At 43.5% G+C, this 18,060-nt stretch overlaps 1 protein-coding gene across 3 annotated transcripts in view; it reads right to left on the bottom strand.

Moving 5' to 3' along the window:
* Positions 1–2,466: 2,466 nt before the first annotated feature.
* The window catches only part of TMEM131 (transmembrane protein 131), a 244,873-nt gene continuing 229,279 nt past the window's right edge, over positions 2,467–18,060 (bottom strand). Inside the window, exons 36-41 of one of the 3 annotated variants that reach the window (XM_077296863.1) lie at positions 17,572–17,731; positions 16,974–17,092; positions 16,773–16,878; positions 12,524–12,627; positions 10,228–10,388; positions 2,467–3,511 (exon numbers count right to left, since the gene is read on the bottom strand). In XM_077296863.1, the coding sequence (XP_077152978.1) occupies positions 3,212–3,511; positions 10,228–10,388; positions 12,524–12,627; positions 16,773–16,878; positions 16,974–17,092; positions 17,572–17,731 (950 nt within the window). In that variant the 3' untranslated portion in view covers positions 2,467–3,211. The remainder of the gene's footprint in view (positions 3,512–10,227; positions 10,389–12,523; positions 12,628–16,772; positions 16,879–16,973; positions 17,093–17,571; positions 17,732–18,060) is intronic. The other 2 variants (XM_077296865.1, XM_077296864.1) reach the window with 2 other exon arrangements.

The raw sequence follows: 18,060 nt of genomic DNA, 5'->3' as shown, positions 1-18,060 counted from the left end.
ATAAAGGCTTCGGACAGAGTGACGCTCCCACCGTTATATTATAGATGATTTTGCAGAATTAGTGCTATTTTTCCATGCAATTATTTACTTATTGTGTAAATGTGATATATTCTATATGTCATTTTGACACCTTTTTATATTCAGTGGGTATATTGGACATGTATATTTTATGTTATTTGATACTTCGCACTTTAACTCAGTATATGTTAATTGTAATAGTCACTTTTTCTGTGCATTTGTTCCCGTACTCTATGGTGGCAATATTATCTTGCTACCTTGTATATCTAATATTATGCATGGTTCACCCTTAACATACTAAGAATTCCTCCTTCCTATACTTCATGTAAGTATTGGGGCTCTCTGTATACTGGACAATAATCGTATAGCTGAGTGGCAGGGTATCTATTTGGACATATTTGTATATATTGAAAAAAAAACCATATTATTGGGACTATGTCTTCCCCCGCTTATGGTCACTGAATGTTTTTTTTGTTTTTAATCTTTCTAAGCACTTACAATTTCAATAAAGCCATTTTTCGTGCTTGGGTGTGCAACTTCTCCTTATTTGCAATGGCTTCTTTTGGCGCAGCCAGTTGTAGCCCCCTAGTTTATATTTAGTGCATATAATTTTTGTTGTACATACTGAGTGTGTGAATGGGTATAATACTTTATAAAGAAGTAACAGAGTAGAGACTGACATTTTAGGACAAAACCATGTGTCCACCCCGACAGTTTCCTTAATTTGATAATGGGAATATCAGAATATAACCTATTGTTTATATCAGGGGGAGGGGGGTACATTATTTAAAATTTAAAAAATTGCAATTTTCTCACTAACAACTAAGGATATTTTAGACTCCTACTTCCTTTTTTTTTTTTTCAGAAGACTTTTTAGAAGTCCCTTGAGATGCTTCACCAGATAGGGTCTTAGTCAGCCTATCGCTGCTAGTGTACATGTGGATTTCCCAAAACAACAGGAAGTGGGAGTCTAGAATCGCTCCAGTGACCAGAGAAAAAAATAATAAAAAATAAATAAATCATGATATGGCGGGAAAAAAAAGTATTTAAACTTATCCCATAAAAAAAATGATCTACACAGTGGGATATTTTCTGATGACACTTTCTCATTAAGGTCTTAAACTGACAAAAAAAAGTATAATATTGTGGTATGCCAGCAAACCCCTTGCAATTGACAACCGCCAGTGAATAGCCACACAAACACATACAGCACAAACGTACGAAGATAGAGTAAAGGAGGACATATCTGGGATAGGTAGGGACAAGAAAAGCTCACTTAAGGTATGATTCCACTGTCATAAACGCTGCGGATTGGACGCTGCGTACAGCTGCAGCGGCCAGATGTTATGGCATAGTGGAGGGGATTTTATGAAAGCCCATCTCCACTATGCGTGCAGGGATGCCTCCGGCTTTCCTGCGTAACTGGACATGCGGCGCATCTTTCTAGACCGCAGCATGTCTATTTAGCTTGCGGAGACGCTCAGTCTCCGCAAGATAAATATCACAGTCTAGTGTATAGTATGCGGTGATTTCGTATGGTTCAGTGAACACATGCGGAATCACCGAGCGTACAAAAGCGCTGCCGATACGGACAGTGGAAACATACCCTGAGGCATCCTAATACGGCAAATGGACAGCGGCTGCCTTCATGCGATAACCCACTTCACAAACAATATTATAAGACCATACATCAAAATAGAACACAACCCAACAGTGAGGCAGTTTCTTTAAAGAGGTTCTCCAGGAATAAGTTTATTTAGCTTAGTGGCTTGTGGTAGAAGAAAATAAGAAGAGCCATTACACATCCTCCGCCGCTGTAGTCTTCGTTTACAGGCTGCATCGGTGATGTTAGGACTACAGCGCACGTGTCAGCTGATGCAAATTACTGAGCTCAATGGCTTGTGCAAGATGACACTCTAAGGATATGTTCACACATGCTATGTTTTGCTGTGGTTTATTTCCGCAAGCAAAACCTGCTTTCTTGGCTGTAAAGAAGCTCACAAAAAGCAGGTTTTGCTGAGTTTTTATTGCTGCATTTTTGTTGCTTCTTGTGCATGTTGAAGGTTAGTGGCCCCCAAATAAACATGATTTAACTTCTTTAGTTTTTGGTGAAAAAATCTGATACCTACTTTTTTTTTTTTGCTGTGTTTTTGCTCTTTCCTATTGTTTGCTATAGGTGAAAAAATACTGCAAATACGCTGAAAGAAGTGACATGCTGCAGTTAGCAAAAACGCAGCAGTTTTCCAAATCCGTCAGGAAAAAAAAAACAATGTGTGTGCAGGAGATTTCTAAAATATCATAGACTTTGCCGGTACTGTAAAACTTCCCGTAAAATTTGCATTAAAAAAACGCAGCAAAAAAGCAACATGTGAACACAGCCTAAAGGAACTTATTCCTGGAAAGCCCTTATCACTCTGAGGACAAGTAATTAAAACACAAAGCCATTACTTGAAAAAGTGCCTTATTTATTTACGCTACAACTCAAAGTTGTATGAATTGCTCAACAAGTCCTGTTTTGGCGCACAGGATTTTACAAGGAGCATTGTAAAATTAAACTTTTTTTTCTTTGTTTTTTCCTTTTCCTTTTTAAAAATAAATGTATGATAGAACTGAAAGTTCAGGGAAAAGCGCTGAGCAGCCCAAACTGAGCATTCACAGTGCTCCTGGTATTTAGCTTTTGTTCATGAGATAATACAAAAACAGCTTATGTTTCAATGGCCATTGGACCTATAGCGAGGATTGCGATGTATGCACATACATCTACCCTTTATTAGAAACATAATACAAAGAAATGGTCTTTTAGAAAACTCATTAGTGCTCTCATGTCGAGGGCTACGATATGTTTGAACAGAGGGCTGCTTTGTGGCACATGTGCAAAATAAATAAAATGATGAAGTGGGGGCAATTTGTACCCATTCTATTCCCTAATGCATGATTTTTCCTGATATTCTTTATGTATTCTTGTCCAATTGTATGTTATTCTAGGAGAAGAACATAATAAATGTTTTTTGGAATTGAATTTAAAGAAAAGAGCTGGAAATTCTGTACAAGATTCTAATTTGGGGTTTAAAAAAATAAATAAAACAGCCAACAGCAGACAACTGATAGAAGAGGGGAGAACGCCTTCAGAAATAATTGGCAGATTTTGAAGCAGTAACACTTTTAATATCAGGGTTACATTTCAGGCTGATGATCAGTTCTCAGGTTGGTAGTGGGAGTTGGACCAGGGATCTGAACTTCTTCTTCCAATCGTTGGGCTCCATATATTCCAAGGGTCGAATGTTTGGCCGGGTAAGTTTTCAGAGCTATGCGAAGCAGAAGCGGACGTCGTGCTGGATGTGGGACAGGTGCTATCGCCTCCGATCAGATCAATTCCAGGCAATGGGTTTGCTGGAGTGGTATATGGAAGGGTGGTACTCGGATTACTGGACCAAATGGAACTGCTGAATGGATTTGTTGGTGCCCACAGGCTGGCAGAGTTTCCCAGAATGGACTGTAAAGAGTCAAGAAATGGAGAAAGGAAAAAAAAAACAAAACAAAATGTGAGATTTACCGTATCTATTAAGATTGCATACAAATAAGAGACAAAACTCAATATTGGCTCCTCAAATCATGGAAACCAATTATAACCTATTAATATAGACTAAAAATAAGCAGCACTATTACATCACCAGCAAACCAGGAAAGTAGAAGTGAAATCCTACAGTAAAAATGCAGTCCAGCACTCCTGCTGTATGAGAACTTTTATTGTTGACTGATTAACAATCAATTCCTTTATTACATCCGCCATACATGTATGACGATATGGGGGGTGGGATGGAATCTGGGGCAAATTATGCGTGGAGCCTGCTCCATACAAGATGGCAGACATATAATGCAGCCTGCTTCTGTCTCAAAGGGTATGCTCACATGAAATTAACCCTCAAAGTCTCCAAATCTATTCCGATTAAATGTGACCTAACAGAAAAAAATATAAACCATACAGCTCGACTTGATAGTAACTTTGCATTTACATGCTTTGAGCTACATATTCTACTAACGGGGGTCAATTAAAGGGTAATACGCCTAGTATGATGTTAAACTTGTTTGGGCTCCTTTGCAAACTCAGTTGTGGCTCAACAAACGTCCGTAGATTTGGGTCCGAGCACGGTCAGCAATGCACAGGCTATCCGTGGGTCTCACAACCTGAACTTGACAGCGTCAGAAATGCCTAAGAAGCATATACACATTGCAGGAGAGACCAGGGCATATATACATAGCAGTAGACACCAGGGCATATATACATAGCAGTAGACACCAGGGCGTATATACATAGCAGGAGGCACCAGGGCGTATATACATAGCAGGAGACACCAGGGCGTATATACATAGCAGGAGGCACCAGGGCGTATATACATAGCAGGAGGCACCAGGGCGTATATACATAGCAGGAGACACCAGGGCGTATATACATAGCAGGAGTCACCAGGGCGTATATACATAGCAGGAGGCACCAGGGCGTATATACATAGCAGTAGACACCAGGGCGTATATACATAGCAGGAGGCACCAGGGCGTATATACATAGCAGGAGACACCAGGGCGTATATACATAGCAGTAGACACCAGGGCGTATATACATAGCAGTAGACACCAGGGCGTATATACATAGCAGGAGGCACCAGGGCGTATATACATAGCAGTAGACACCAGGGCGTATATACATAGCAGGAGACACCAGGGCGTATATACATAGCAGGAGGCACCAGGGCGTATATACATAGCAGTAGACACCAGGGCGTATATACATAGCAGGAGGCACCAGGGCGTATATACATAGCAGGAGACACCAGGGCGTATATACATAGCAGGAGACACCAGGGCGTATATACATAGCAGGAGACACCAGGGCGTATATACATAGCAGGAGACACCAGGGCGTATATACATAGCAGTAGACACCAGGGCATATATACATAGCAGTAGACACCAGGGCGTATATACATAGCAGGAGACACCAGGGCGTATATACATAGCAGGAGGCACCAGGGCGTATATACATAGCAGGAGACACCAGGGCGTATATACATAGCAGGAGACACCAGGGCGTATATACATAGCAGGAGACACCAGGGCGTATATACATAGCAGTAGACACCAGGGCATATATACATAGCAGTAGACACCAGGGCGTATATACATAGCAGGAGACACCAGGGCGTATATACATAGCAGGAGGCACCAGGGCGTATATACATAGCAGGAGACACCAGGGCGTATATACATAGCAGGAGGCACCAGGGCGTATATACATAGCAGGAGACACCAGGGTGTATATACATAGCAGGAGACACCAGGGTGTATATACATAGCAGGAGACACCAGGGCGTATATACATAGCAGGAGACACCAGGGCGTATATACATAGCAGGAGACACCAGGGCGTATATACATAGCAGTAGACACCAGGGCGTATATACATAGCAGGAGACACCAGGGCGTATATACATAGCAGGAGACACCAGGGTGTATATACATAGCAGGAGACACCAGGGCGTATATACATAGCAGGAGACACCAGGGCGTATATACATAGCAGGAGACACCAGGGCGTATATACATAGCAGGAGACACCAGGGCGTATATACATAGCAGGAGACACCAGGGCGTATATACATAGCAGGAGACACCAGGGCGTATATACATAGCAGGAGACACCAGGGCGTATATACATAGCAGGAGACACCAGGGCGTATATACATAGCAGGAGACACCAGGGCGTATATACATAGCAGGAGGCACCAGGGCGTATATACATAGCAGTAGACACCAGGGCGTATATACATAGCAGTAGACACCAGGGCGTATATACATAGCAGTAGACACCAGGGCGTATATACATAGCAGGAGGCACCAGGGCGTATATACATAGCAGTAGACACCAGGGCGTATATACATAGCAGTAGACACCAGGGCGTATATACATAGCAGTAGACACCAGGGCGTATATACATAGCAGGAGGCACCAGGGCGTATATACATAGCAGTAGACACCAGGGCGTATATACATAGCAGGAGACACCAGGGCGTATATACATAGCAGGAGACACCAGGGCGTATATACATAGCAGGAGGCACCAGGGCGTATATACATAGCAGGAGGCACCAGGGCGTATATACATAGCAGGAGACACCAGGGCGTATATACATAGCAGGAGACACCAGGGCGTATATACATAGCAGGAGACACCAGGGCGTATATACATAGCAGGAGACACCAGGGCGTATATACATAGCAGGAGACACCAGGGCGTATATACATAGCAGGAGGCACCAGGGCGTATATACATAGCAGGAGACACCAGGGCGTATATACATAGCAGGAGGCACCAGGGCGTATATACATAGCAGGAGACACCAGGGCGTATATACATAGCAGGAGACACCAGGGCGTATATACATAGCAGGAGACACCAGGGCGTATATACATAGCAGGAGGCACCAGGGCGTATATACATAGCAGGAGACACCAGGGCGTATATACATAGCAGGAGACACCAGGGCGTATATACATAGCAGGAGACACCAGGGCGTATATACACAGCAGGAGACACCAGGGCGTATATACACAGCAGGAGACACCAGGGCGTATATACATAGCAGGAGACACCAGGGCGTATATACACAGCAGGAGACACCAGGGCGTATATACATAGCAGGAGACACCAGGGCGTATATACATAGCAGGAGACACCAGGGCGTATATACATAGCAGGAGACACCAGGGCGTATATACATAGCAGGAGACACCAGGGCGTATATACATAGCAGGAGACACCAGGGCGTATATACATAGCAGGAGACACCAGGGTGTATATACATAGCAGGAGACACCAGGGTGTATATACATAGCAGGAGAGACCACCAGGGCGTAAATACATAGCAGGAGACACCAGGGCGTATATACATGACATGAGTAAGACTGCCTAGTGCAGTCGAAACGCGTCGACTGGGTCATGTCGACCATGTACATTTTTCTTTTGTATACACTAATTTCTTTTTAAAAAGAAAAGGAAAATGCAGTCCTGTTGAGCTGGACTCCCATTTTTTCTATTTTCCTTGATGTGAGGCCAGCAACTGGGTGAGCTGGAATTAAGTTTCCATACATACAGTACAGGAGGGGCTGGGGGCATATATACATCACAGGAGGGGCTGGGGGCATATATAAACCACAGGAGGGGCTGGGGGCATATATAAATCACAGGAGGGGCCAAGATCCATGCACGTCTGCATAAGCCCTCTGATTTTACAGCCTCTGTGGCTTTTTCATAATCTGTGAGTAAATCCTCATTGGGCAACCATACAGTTCTCTGGCATGCCCCCACTGTGGCTTAAGAGACCACCATTTTGTAGCACATATGATATGTGTTCACTGTGCACACACTTATATGGTTGTACTTTAATTCCACCTACAGACGCTGCACAGCAATGCTTCTAACGTGGCAACGTCCACACTGTCAAGTCTCACACAGGGCACCAGCATCAAGAAATGAGCTAAAATTCCTCAAAGCCGATGTGCAGGACTAATCAATAATTCACAAAATCATTTTGATGTGGGCGGTGGGGGGACTGTACAAGGTGGTCACACCAGACACTGAAAGCAAAGGTTCACATACTTTTGCCCCTCACGGAAATGTAAGTCTTATTTTTTTTATTAAGAAAAATGATCCAAAGTCTAACATTATTAACTCCTTGGTTTTATTTGGTTCGCCTCATCTATTTTTAGCATTTGTGTGTAAAACTGATGTACTTTTAGGTCAAATTTATGCAGAAACATGGAAAATTTGGATGGGTTCACAAACTTTCAATGCACCACAGTATCATAAACTAGTTAGTAAACGGCTACAAGCAAGGGCAGGGAATGTTTGAAAGCAGCTGCCTCCATCTCTGTGGTGTACGCAGGATTTCTGAAGTGTACATAAGCCGCCATCTGTGGAATGACAGCAACCTTGTGACTGAAACTGAAGTAGAGCCGCTGCGCTCGAGCGCTGCACGTCATGGAGCTGGCAGGACCGGCGTAATGTGATCTCTGGCGATGACAGCTATATGTTAACCTGTCTGAAGGAAATGGTCAAGTGCAATACTTAAAAACTGTCCTCCCTATGTGCTTACACCACTTGTAGATTTCCCCATTACATGTGTGATATGTAGAGAAATTCCTCGCCTCTGCTTTATTCATCTCTATCTGTGCTGTTTTCTAAGTTAAGCTTGCCGCATGGGCAAAAAGATGGGGCACGAGAATGTTAATTAATGTTGACAAATGGAAAGTAATGCGCCTAGATAGTAGTAATTGTATTGATGCATATACATGGAATTAAATAAACCCTTTAATGACCATGAAATGTTTTATTTATGGTACATTTTTTTGTGATTTTGTTTTTTTTTTCCACATTATGAGATTTTACATATAGGGATGATTTTTAATGAACAGTCTGGAATGGAAATTAGTAAATGCGCTAAAATTCTAACTTAGGAGATTGACTCGAATTCAGCAAGAAAACTGCCCCAATTGCCTTTAACCCCCTTCACGACCTCTGATGTACATATATGTCAAAAGTCATATCCCTAACTTTGATGCGGACTCGCACTTTGAGCCTGCATGTTTCCTAGCACATAATGACCGATTTAATCGCTGCTCCACCGGATGCTGTTTACCTGTCCCATTGTCAGAGATTGACAGCATCCAACAAGCGCTGGCAGGAAGGGGGGGGGGGGGGGGGGGGTGTGTGCATCATTTCACGCTAACATCGGCACGCCCGTGACATGATTGTGGGGCTCCAATTGGTTGTCATAACAGTCGGGGTTCTGCTGAAGACTCTCATGCCTGACGATCGCAGCTTCATGTCCCCTAAGGGGACTATTCAATAAAGTAAAAAAAGTTTTTTAAAATATGGGAAAATAAATCACGTTCAAATCAGTCCCTTTTGCCCCATTAAAAGTAAAAATTTTAAAAATACACATATTTGGTATCGCTGTATTCATAAAATGTGAAGTAAATTAATCCGTTAGGAAAAACGTTTTTTTTTTGTTAGGCCCAACATTGCAATAAAATGTGTGGCATGGCGACTGGTCATGTGATTGATGGGCGGTATGTATCGCAGAGGTGGGTGGCCCTGTGATGGAAGCCTGGGCGTGTTTTGCTCAGCAGACCTACTGCTGAGGGATTTGTTTACATTGGGAAGGCTTCCAGGTGATTGGAGAGATGGGTGGGTCCAGTCACCTACAAACCCACCCAAAGGGATGTGTCTGAACAACTAAGATGGTTGTGTGATTGAGGACCTGCGGTGATGTACCGATCACCTGACTGGCCATGTGATAGGTACCTGGCTGTGGTTACACCTATGTAATGGAGGTGTGTTTGGCACATGGGAGCCAGTGCTGGCTAGTCTGAGCCAGAGCAAGGAGGCCTGTGAGATGCCTCCGGAGTGGACGGTCTGATAACAGTGAGTGATACTGACCGGGGTCAGTGAGAGACATCTTTGGGATACCTCTGAAAACTGCACGGAGGTGAAGGGACTGAAAGATGTATATTATACTCTGAGGCCTACACAAACTATAAATGGAAGGCCAGATAGGGGATAAAAATAATACTAACTTGCCTAATCAAGAGAGGAACATGCTGAGACCTAAGAGTCAGGGTTGGAAGACCAGAGGGAGCAAGACAGAAGCGGTGGGGGCAAAACTGGTAGGGGGGCGAGGATTGTAAAATATTTTATTATTTTTTCTAACCCTTTCACAGCCCTATAAAAGGGTTCAGCAAAATGATGCCCAGCCTGCTTTCATTTTGCTGTACTCGAGTATATCAAATTTCAAAGTTTGCTTCTAATTGATCGCCGAGTAAGGAACACTAATAGCAGACAAATAAGACAGATTACTCTGAATCTTTAAGAAGTCTTAGGTTATGTCAGCGTAATAATAATAGAGCTCAATACATTCACTTTTCATGAACCTGTGAAACAAGTGCCTGGTGTGAAGCAGGGTTTCTTAGTGACCTATGATGAAATGTACGTAATCGGTAGGTACCGCAGGAGACATGTTCTGAAATCCTGAGTGCAGCAAATACTGAAGGCGATTTCTGCATTTGCTTGTGGTAACGTTTTTGTGTTGAGCTGCGGTGTGGCAAGAAACTTCCACAGCCCTAAATATAAGTTCTAGGGACTATATACTCACAGAGGTTACGTGGGTTGGAGATCCAGTGCTAGTAGGCCATGTTGGCGCAGAGTCCGCAGCAGGAGGATCCCAGATTGAAGATGTAGATTCAAAATCTGTCCATTTCTTTTGAGAATCTTGGGCATATGTGTTTCTGGGAAAAGAAAGCTTGCTAAAAACTTCTGTGAGGAGAAAAAAAAAGGACAAGTATAAGAGAAGACCCGTAGAACAATATACCGCTATATAATTATATGCTGTATTGTCACTATCACTTTACAACAAAGAGCACTGCAGAACTGATGGACTATAGTCTGTGCTAGCCAGATTAGCTACATTACAGGTTTACAGACACTTTATAAAACATGTATTCAAATACTTTTATTATTATTATTTATTGTTATAGCGCCATTTATTCCATGGCGCTTTACATGTGAGGAGGGGTATACATAATAAAAACAAGTACAATAATCTTGAACAATACAAGTCATAACTGGTACAGGAGGAGAGAGGACCCTGCCCGCGAAGGCTCACAATCTACAAGGGATGGGTGAGAATACAATAGGTGAGGACAGAGCTGGTCATGCAGCGGTTTGGTCGATCGGTGGTTACGGCAGGTTGTAGGCTTGTCGGAGGAGGTAGGTCTTCAGGTTCTTTTTGAAGGTTTCGATGGTAGGCGAGAGTCTGATGTGTTGTGGTAGAGGGTTCCAGAGTAGGGGTGATACGCGAGAGAAATCTTGTATACGATTGTGGGAAGAGGAGATAAGAGGGGAGTAGAGAAGGAGATCTTGTGAGGATCGGAGGTTGCGTGTAGGAAAGTACCTGGAGACGAGGTCACAGATGTATGGAGGAGACAGGTTGTGGATGGCTTTGTACGTCACGGTTAGGGTTTTGTACTGGAGTCTCTGGGCAATGGGGAGCCAGTGAAGGGATTGACAGAGGGGAGAGGCCGGGGAATAGCGGGAGGACAGGTGGATTAGTCGGGCAGCAGAGTTTAGAATAGATTGGAGGGGTGCGAGAGTGTTCGAGGGGAGGCCACAGAGCAAGAGGTTGCAGTAGTCAAGGCGAGAGATGATGAGGGCATGGACTAGGGTTTTTGCAGATTCTTGGTTGAGGAATGAACAGATTTGTGAAATATTTTTGAGTTGAAGTCGGCAGGAAGTGGAAAGGGCTTGGATATGTGGTTTGAAGGAGAGATCAGCGTCAAGGATTACCCCGAGGCAGCTTGTGGGACTGGGGAGAGTGGGCAGCCATTTACTGTAATGGTTAGGTTCGTTGGGGGGGGGTCGCGTGAGATGGGGGAAAGATGATGAATTCTGTTTTGTCCATGTTGAGTTTCAGAAATCTAGCAGAGAAGGATGAAATAGTGGACAGACATTGAGGGATTCTGGTTAGTAGGGAGGTGATATCTGGTCCAGAGATGTAGATCTGTGTGTCATCAGCATAGAGGTGATACTGAAAGCCATGAGATTCTATGAGCTGTCCCAGGCCAAAGGTGTAAATGGAGAAGAGCAGGGGCCCAAGGACTGAACCGTGTGGGACTCTGACAGATAAGGGGCGAGGTGAGGAGGTGGTGTGTGAGTGGGAGACGCTGAATGTCCGGTCTGTTAGGTATGACGAGATCCAGGATAGGGCCAAGTCTGTGATGCCAAGGGATGAGAGGGTCTGTAATAATAGGGAATGGTCCACTGTGTCAAAGGCAGCCGACAGGTCGATGAATGATCAGTCTGTTTACCATCCCACAATAATTATAGCCGCCCAAAACAGTCTTGATTTATAAAATAAAAAAAATTAAATTAAATCTCGATTTTAATATATATATTTTTGGTCTCCAAATGAGTCTGCAGTCTCAGTGTTTGGGTGCAGCAGAGTCATGCTGGCAGCTACCATCACCAAAGCAGCCAATCAATGATGTAGACGGCATGGGCCGCTGAGACAACAGGTCGAATACAATCAAAGTTTGTTATTTTACATGAATTGTATATTTTGGGATCATTTAAAAAAAAAAAAAAAAAAAAAAAAAACACATTGAAAACCCCTGTTAGGGTCTGTTCACACTTGCAATCTTTTCTTTCTATTCCATTCAGAGCTGCCAATTATAAGTCAATGGCATCCATCATGCATGCTGGAAAGGTGGCAGCCTTGACAATTTGACACTGAACTTAATAAAGCCTCATGTTTCTATTTAATTAATATTTGCCATGAATAAATGCATGTAAGAATAAAGAATTTATGTACAGCTGTATTACCTGATGCTTTATAGATTACAAATCATGAAATCACAACAACTGTGGCACAGTACTGGTATTAATGAACTCACCTCCTGTTAAGTTGAAGGAATTACTTGGTCCAAAAGCAGAGAATGAATTGAGTGCAACATAATCCGGACTGGTCGGACTGCTGATGGGGCTCCACAGGCCAGAACTAAGTGTGAAATGGGAAACACTGTCCAGTGAGTATTTCAATACTAAATATTAAAGCTGCCCCAAAAGCCTAAAAACAGACCCCAATGATGACTTTCAATGTAAAGAGTTGTACAGAAAAGGCCATAAAAATGACCTACAACTACTCATACCTGCTGTGGGTATGTCAGGCCACAAATCAGCTTACAACTTCCATACACAAGCAACTTACTAATTCAAGTAAATTGACATCTTATGGGGCCATTTTTTAAGTTTTTTTTACTTAAAAGGGAATCTGTTAGCAGGTTTCTGCTACCTCAACTGAGAGCAGCTAGTGATCACTAAAAGCAGCATAATATAGAGAAAGAGACTCTGATTCCAAGGATGTATCACTTAGTTTACTGGAAGCAGCAGTTGTTATACAAATCAGTTTTTAGACATATAAATATCAGAAGGTTAAGCCCCAACCACAGCCCTGATTACCACCATACTGTGCATATTGACAGTGAGCTGATAATCAGTGGTGGGAGCGGAGTTGGACCAGGATTGCATGCGGGAACTAAAGGCCCCGTCTCACATAGCGAGATCGCTAGCGAGATCGCTGCTGAGTCACAAGTTTTGTGACGCAACAGCGACCTCCATAGCGATCTCGCTATGTGTGACACGTACCAGCGATCAGGCCCCTGCTGCGAGATCGCTGGTCGTGTCGGAATGGCCTGGACCTTTTTTTGGTCGTTGAGGCCCCGCTGACATCGCTGAATCGGTGTGTGTGACACCGATCCAGCGATGTCTTCACTGGTAACCAGGGTAAACATCGGGTTACTAAGCGCAGGGCCGCGCTTAGTAACCCGATGTTTACCCTGGTTACCAGCGTAAATGTAAAAAAAAACAAACAGTACATACTCGCCTTTCGGTGTCCAGGTCCCTTGCCGTCTGCTTCCTGCTCTCACTGACTGCCGGCCGTACAGTGAGAAGTGAGAGCACAGCAGTGACGTCACCGCTGCGCTCTGCTCTCACTGTACGGCCGGATCTCAGTCAGAGCAGGAAGCAGACGGCAAGGGACCTGGACACCGAAAGGCGAGTATGTACTGTTTGTTTTTTTTGGTAACCAGGGTAAACATCGGGTTACTAAGCGCGGCCCTGCGCTTAGTAACCCGATGTTTACCCTGGTTACCCGGGTGCTGCAGGGGGACTTCGGCATCGTTGAAGACAGTTTCAACGATGCCGAAGTCGTTCCCCTGATCGTTGGTCGCTGGAGAGAGCGGTCTGTGTGACATCTCCCCAGCGACCACACAGCGACTTACCAACGATCACGGCCAGGTCGTATCGCTGGTTGTGATCGTTGGTAAATCGCTTAATGAGACGGGGCCTTTAGACTGGCAGTGATAATCTCTTGCTGATAAAACACTCATTGTATTGAAACAACAGAACACAGCCTAATAAGTGACAACCCTGAAATCAGTGTCTCAGCCCCTACTTCATGTTGCCTTTAGATTACATAGCAAAAACCAGCTGACAGATTCCTATTAAATACATACATTTCTGGCAACAAATTATTTCAAAGTAGTATCATTAACCCCTTTCTGACCTCAGACGGGATAGTACGTCCGAGGTCAGATCCCCCCTCTTTGATGCAGGGCTCCGGCGGTGAGCCCGCATCATAGCCGGGACATGTCAGCTGTTTTGAACAGCTGACATGTGCCCGCAATAGCGGCGGGTGAAATCGCGATTCACCCGCCGCTATTAACTAGTTAAATGCCGCTGTCAAACGCAGACAGCGGCATTTAACCGGCGCTTCCGGCCGGGCGGCCGGAAATGAGCGCATCGCCGACCCCCGTCACATGATCGGGGGTTGGCGATGCTTCTGTATAGTAACCATAGAGGTCCTTGAGACCTCTATGGTTACTGATCCCCGGTAGCAGTGAGCGCCACCCTGTGGTCGGCGCTCATAGCACACCTGCATTTCTGCTGCATAGCAGCGATCTGATGATCGCCGCTATGTAGCAGAGCCGATCGCGTTGTGCCAGCTTCTAGCCTCCCATGGAGGCTATTGAAGCATGACAAAAGTAAAAAAAAAAAAAAAAGTAAAAAAAATGTGAAAAAAATAAGAAAAATATAAAAGTTTAAATCACCCCCCTTTCGCCCCATTCAAAATAAATCAATAGAAAAAAAAAAAAATCAAACCTACACATATTTGGTATCACCGCGTTCAGAATTGCCCGATCTATCAATAAAAAAAAAAGGATTAACCTGATCGCTAAACAGCGTAGCGAGAAAAAAATTCAAAACGCCAGAATTACGTTTTTTTGGTCGCCGCGACATTGTATTAAAATGCAATAACGGGCGATCAAAAGAACGTATCTGCACCAAAATGGTATCATTAAAAACGCCAGCTCGGCACGCAAAAAATAAGCCCTCAACCGACCCCAGATCATGAAAAATGGAGACGCTACGAGTATTGGAAAATGGCGCAATTTTTTTTTTTTTAGCAAAGTTTGGAATTTTTTTTCACCACTTAGATAAAAAATAACCTACACATGTTAGGTGTCTATGAACTCGTAATGACCTGGCGAATCATAATTGCAGGTCAGTTTTAGCATTTAGTGAACCTAGCAAAAAAGCCAAACAAAAAACAAGTGTGGGACTGCACTTTTTTTGCAATTTCGCGGCACTTGGAATATTTTTCCCGTTTTCAAGTACACGATATGCTAAAACCAATGAGGTCGTTCAAAAGTACAACTCGTCCCGGAAAAAATAAGCCCTCACATGGCCATATTGACGGAAAAATAAAAAAGTTATGGCTCTGGGAAAGAGGGGAGCGAAAAACGAAAATGCAAAAACGGAAAATCCTAAGGTCATGAAGGGGTTAAAAAACGTTGCACCCTTTGCCCTTTGTAGCCTTTTGTTTTGCACAGTCTATTGCTATTCGTAAAACTATTTAACTGAGAATCTGTTAGTGAGATGTTCGGATGGAAGAGTTCTAACTCTTATCAAACGTCTTCCGTGCTCCTCTCAGTTGATTTATAACCATGATAAAGTTGTGCTGAAGTTTTTGACGATAAGTCAACTGAGTGGAGCCAAGATGAATGTTATAAACACTGTGGTCAGAACAAGCGGACTAAAGGCTTCACAGTTCTCTCATTATGCAGCCAGTTATACATAGAGCAACGATAGGCTATAGACGTCAAGCAGTACAAACGTTTTCAAAACACCAATGGCAAAAAATGATTTTTAGCCTAAAATACAAACAATTAAATAGAAAACTAGCACAAAATTACCCCCCTGAAGGTGTCTAGATCTTTTAAAGAGCATATGTAACTCTCCTGACATATCTGTTGCACAGGACATACTTGGTGGGCATACTGGGCATCTCAGCACAGGCCAGTTCTTCTGTTATACTTCCTGACCAACTGGATTTTAGCATTCCCCATGCGAATAGCGTAGATTCCTATGGTCTGGTTTTGTCAGCACTGATTAAACAATATAAATTTGTAAAGTGATTTGTCCCCAGTTAGTAACATGCAGAAGCCCTCAAGGAGATGTTACTTTGTCAAGATTGCAAGCAATTACTAAAAAAGAGCCTTTTCAGGAGAGCTAAGGAGTCTTCTCTAAAGGGAACCTGTCAACTACTAGGCCACTCTGCAACTGACTCATTTACTTCTCGGAAACATACAAAGGGTGCAGTCATTATATAATAACACCGTGGCCAGCTCTGCAGAGGCCGCACTTGACTTTCCAACCTCTTCTCTAGAGCACTCCAAGTCTACACAGAAAAGGAAAGCTTCTACAAAGCATTGCAGGAATGTCACACACACACTGCTCATTGTGAAGATTACAGAAAGAATCAAAGGTCACAAGTTTGTATCAACAATTGAGAAACCTTTAATAGGAAGGCACCACATATTACATATCTTATACACATTCTTGCCTAGGTTGCTGCTTTGCTCAGGTAACAGGTTCAGGAATTTATGGCAGCCACATGGCCATAGAAAACTGCTATCTGGAGATGGCTCACTGACATGTAGAGATATTACTGTGCAGGGAAGTGTTGGGCTAACCCATCATTGTTTTCTACCTTCAGATTTAAGAAGGGCATTTCATTTTTATAGTAATTGTACCCCGTGTCTAACTATACCCTACTGCTAGAATCTAAACTTCTTTACTTACCTATCAGAATTATCACTGTCAACGGAGATGGTATGTGACATGCTGATGCTGCCAGGAAGGTCGCCGCTTCTTACAGCAGATGACTTTGATAGTCCGCTACCACCTACTTTTAATAAGAAATAAAAAGGAAAGAAGGAACGGTTCCGTACGATTCTGATACAATGTCACCCAGTAGTGCTGTTACAGGAACAATTATAGTACCTGGGTTCTTGTCATATCCTGCAGCCACAGCAGCAAAGGTGGGGTTGCCATTTCTTCCAGGTAGAGATGATGCTTTAGTCAGCTTAGGTTTGGTGACGGTAGAATTCATTCTTACCTCACTAAAATAAAGGATGCGTTGTTACCCAAACAGGATCTTTATGATCTGTATTGCCCTTCTGTAGTATATGCCCTCTGATGACGTCTACATTATTGCCTGTGAAATCTCGCATATGTTCTGTTCATGCAAAGCACTTCTGACATTTGGGTAAATGAATGGCTATTACACTGAGCCTGCGGTAGGTCTCACAAGTGATGTAATATACCGGTCCGGAGTGCTCAACCCAACACAAGCGCGGCGTTAGCTCGATGCCAATTCCCAATGTACTTCCAGGCTCACGTGTATAAACTATCCAAGCAGGTGCACTTCGCACTGGGACATTGCTTTGGGGTGATACAAGTAGGCATGAACTTAGATTTCTATGACCTACACGGCCAATTGCATCAATTAAAGTCCTGGAAGGATCCTTTAAGGGTTATAATGTGTTTATTTTGTGTTCGGATTCTGCCAGATTCTTGTTATTGGGGCCACCATACTTACTGACTGCACGGGCTGTTGACAATGCTGCTGTAGCTGCTTCTTCCATAGCCCAATGCTGGAGGAGGCGAAGGAGAGGTAGGAGCGGGTGAGGTTTGCCGTTGCTTTAAGAAGTCATCCGCATTGTGGGTTTGGACAGACAGCTTGTAAAGGCTGTCTGCTGCTATAACGACATTGGAATGGATACGTTACAGAGGAAATCCATACACCTCCTTTCTAATAAACAAAGTTGACCCTGCCTACTTATATAACTGCATATTTTAATTGCCACTCCCTTGCTAAATACCACATGTCAGACTGCTCCGTGCTAAACAAATGGTAATATATGTCGTACTACACAGGTATAACAATAAAGCAAAGGCAATTGATGGGGAGTTGCCATTTTAACAGCGTTTTGAAATGCAACTTGCCGGATCCTGGTCACACATCCCGACCCTGATGTCAGCTATGGAGGACGGCTGGAACAGTCCCATGTAAAGGCTTGCTGGCTCC

Source organism: Ranitomeya variabilis, chromosome 3, assembly GCF_051348905.1.
Source record: "Ranitomeya variabilis isolate aRanVar5 chromosome 3, aRanVar5.hap1, whole genome shotgun sequence".
Lineage (NCBI taxonomy): Eukaryota > Metazoa > Chordata > Amphibia > Anura > Dendrobatidae > Ranitomeya > Ranitomeya variabilis.
This window is presented reverse-complemented; position numbering and strand designations above follow the sequence as displayed.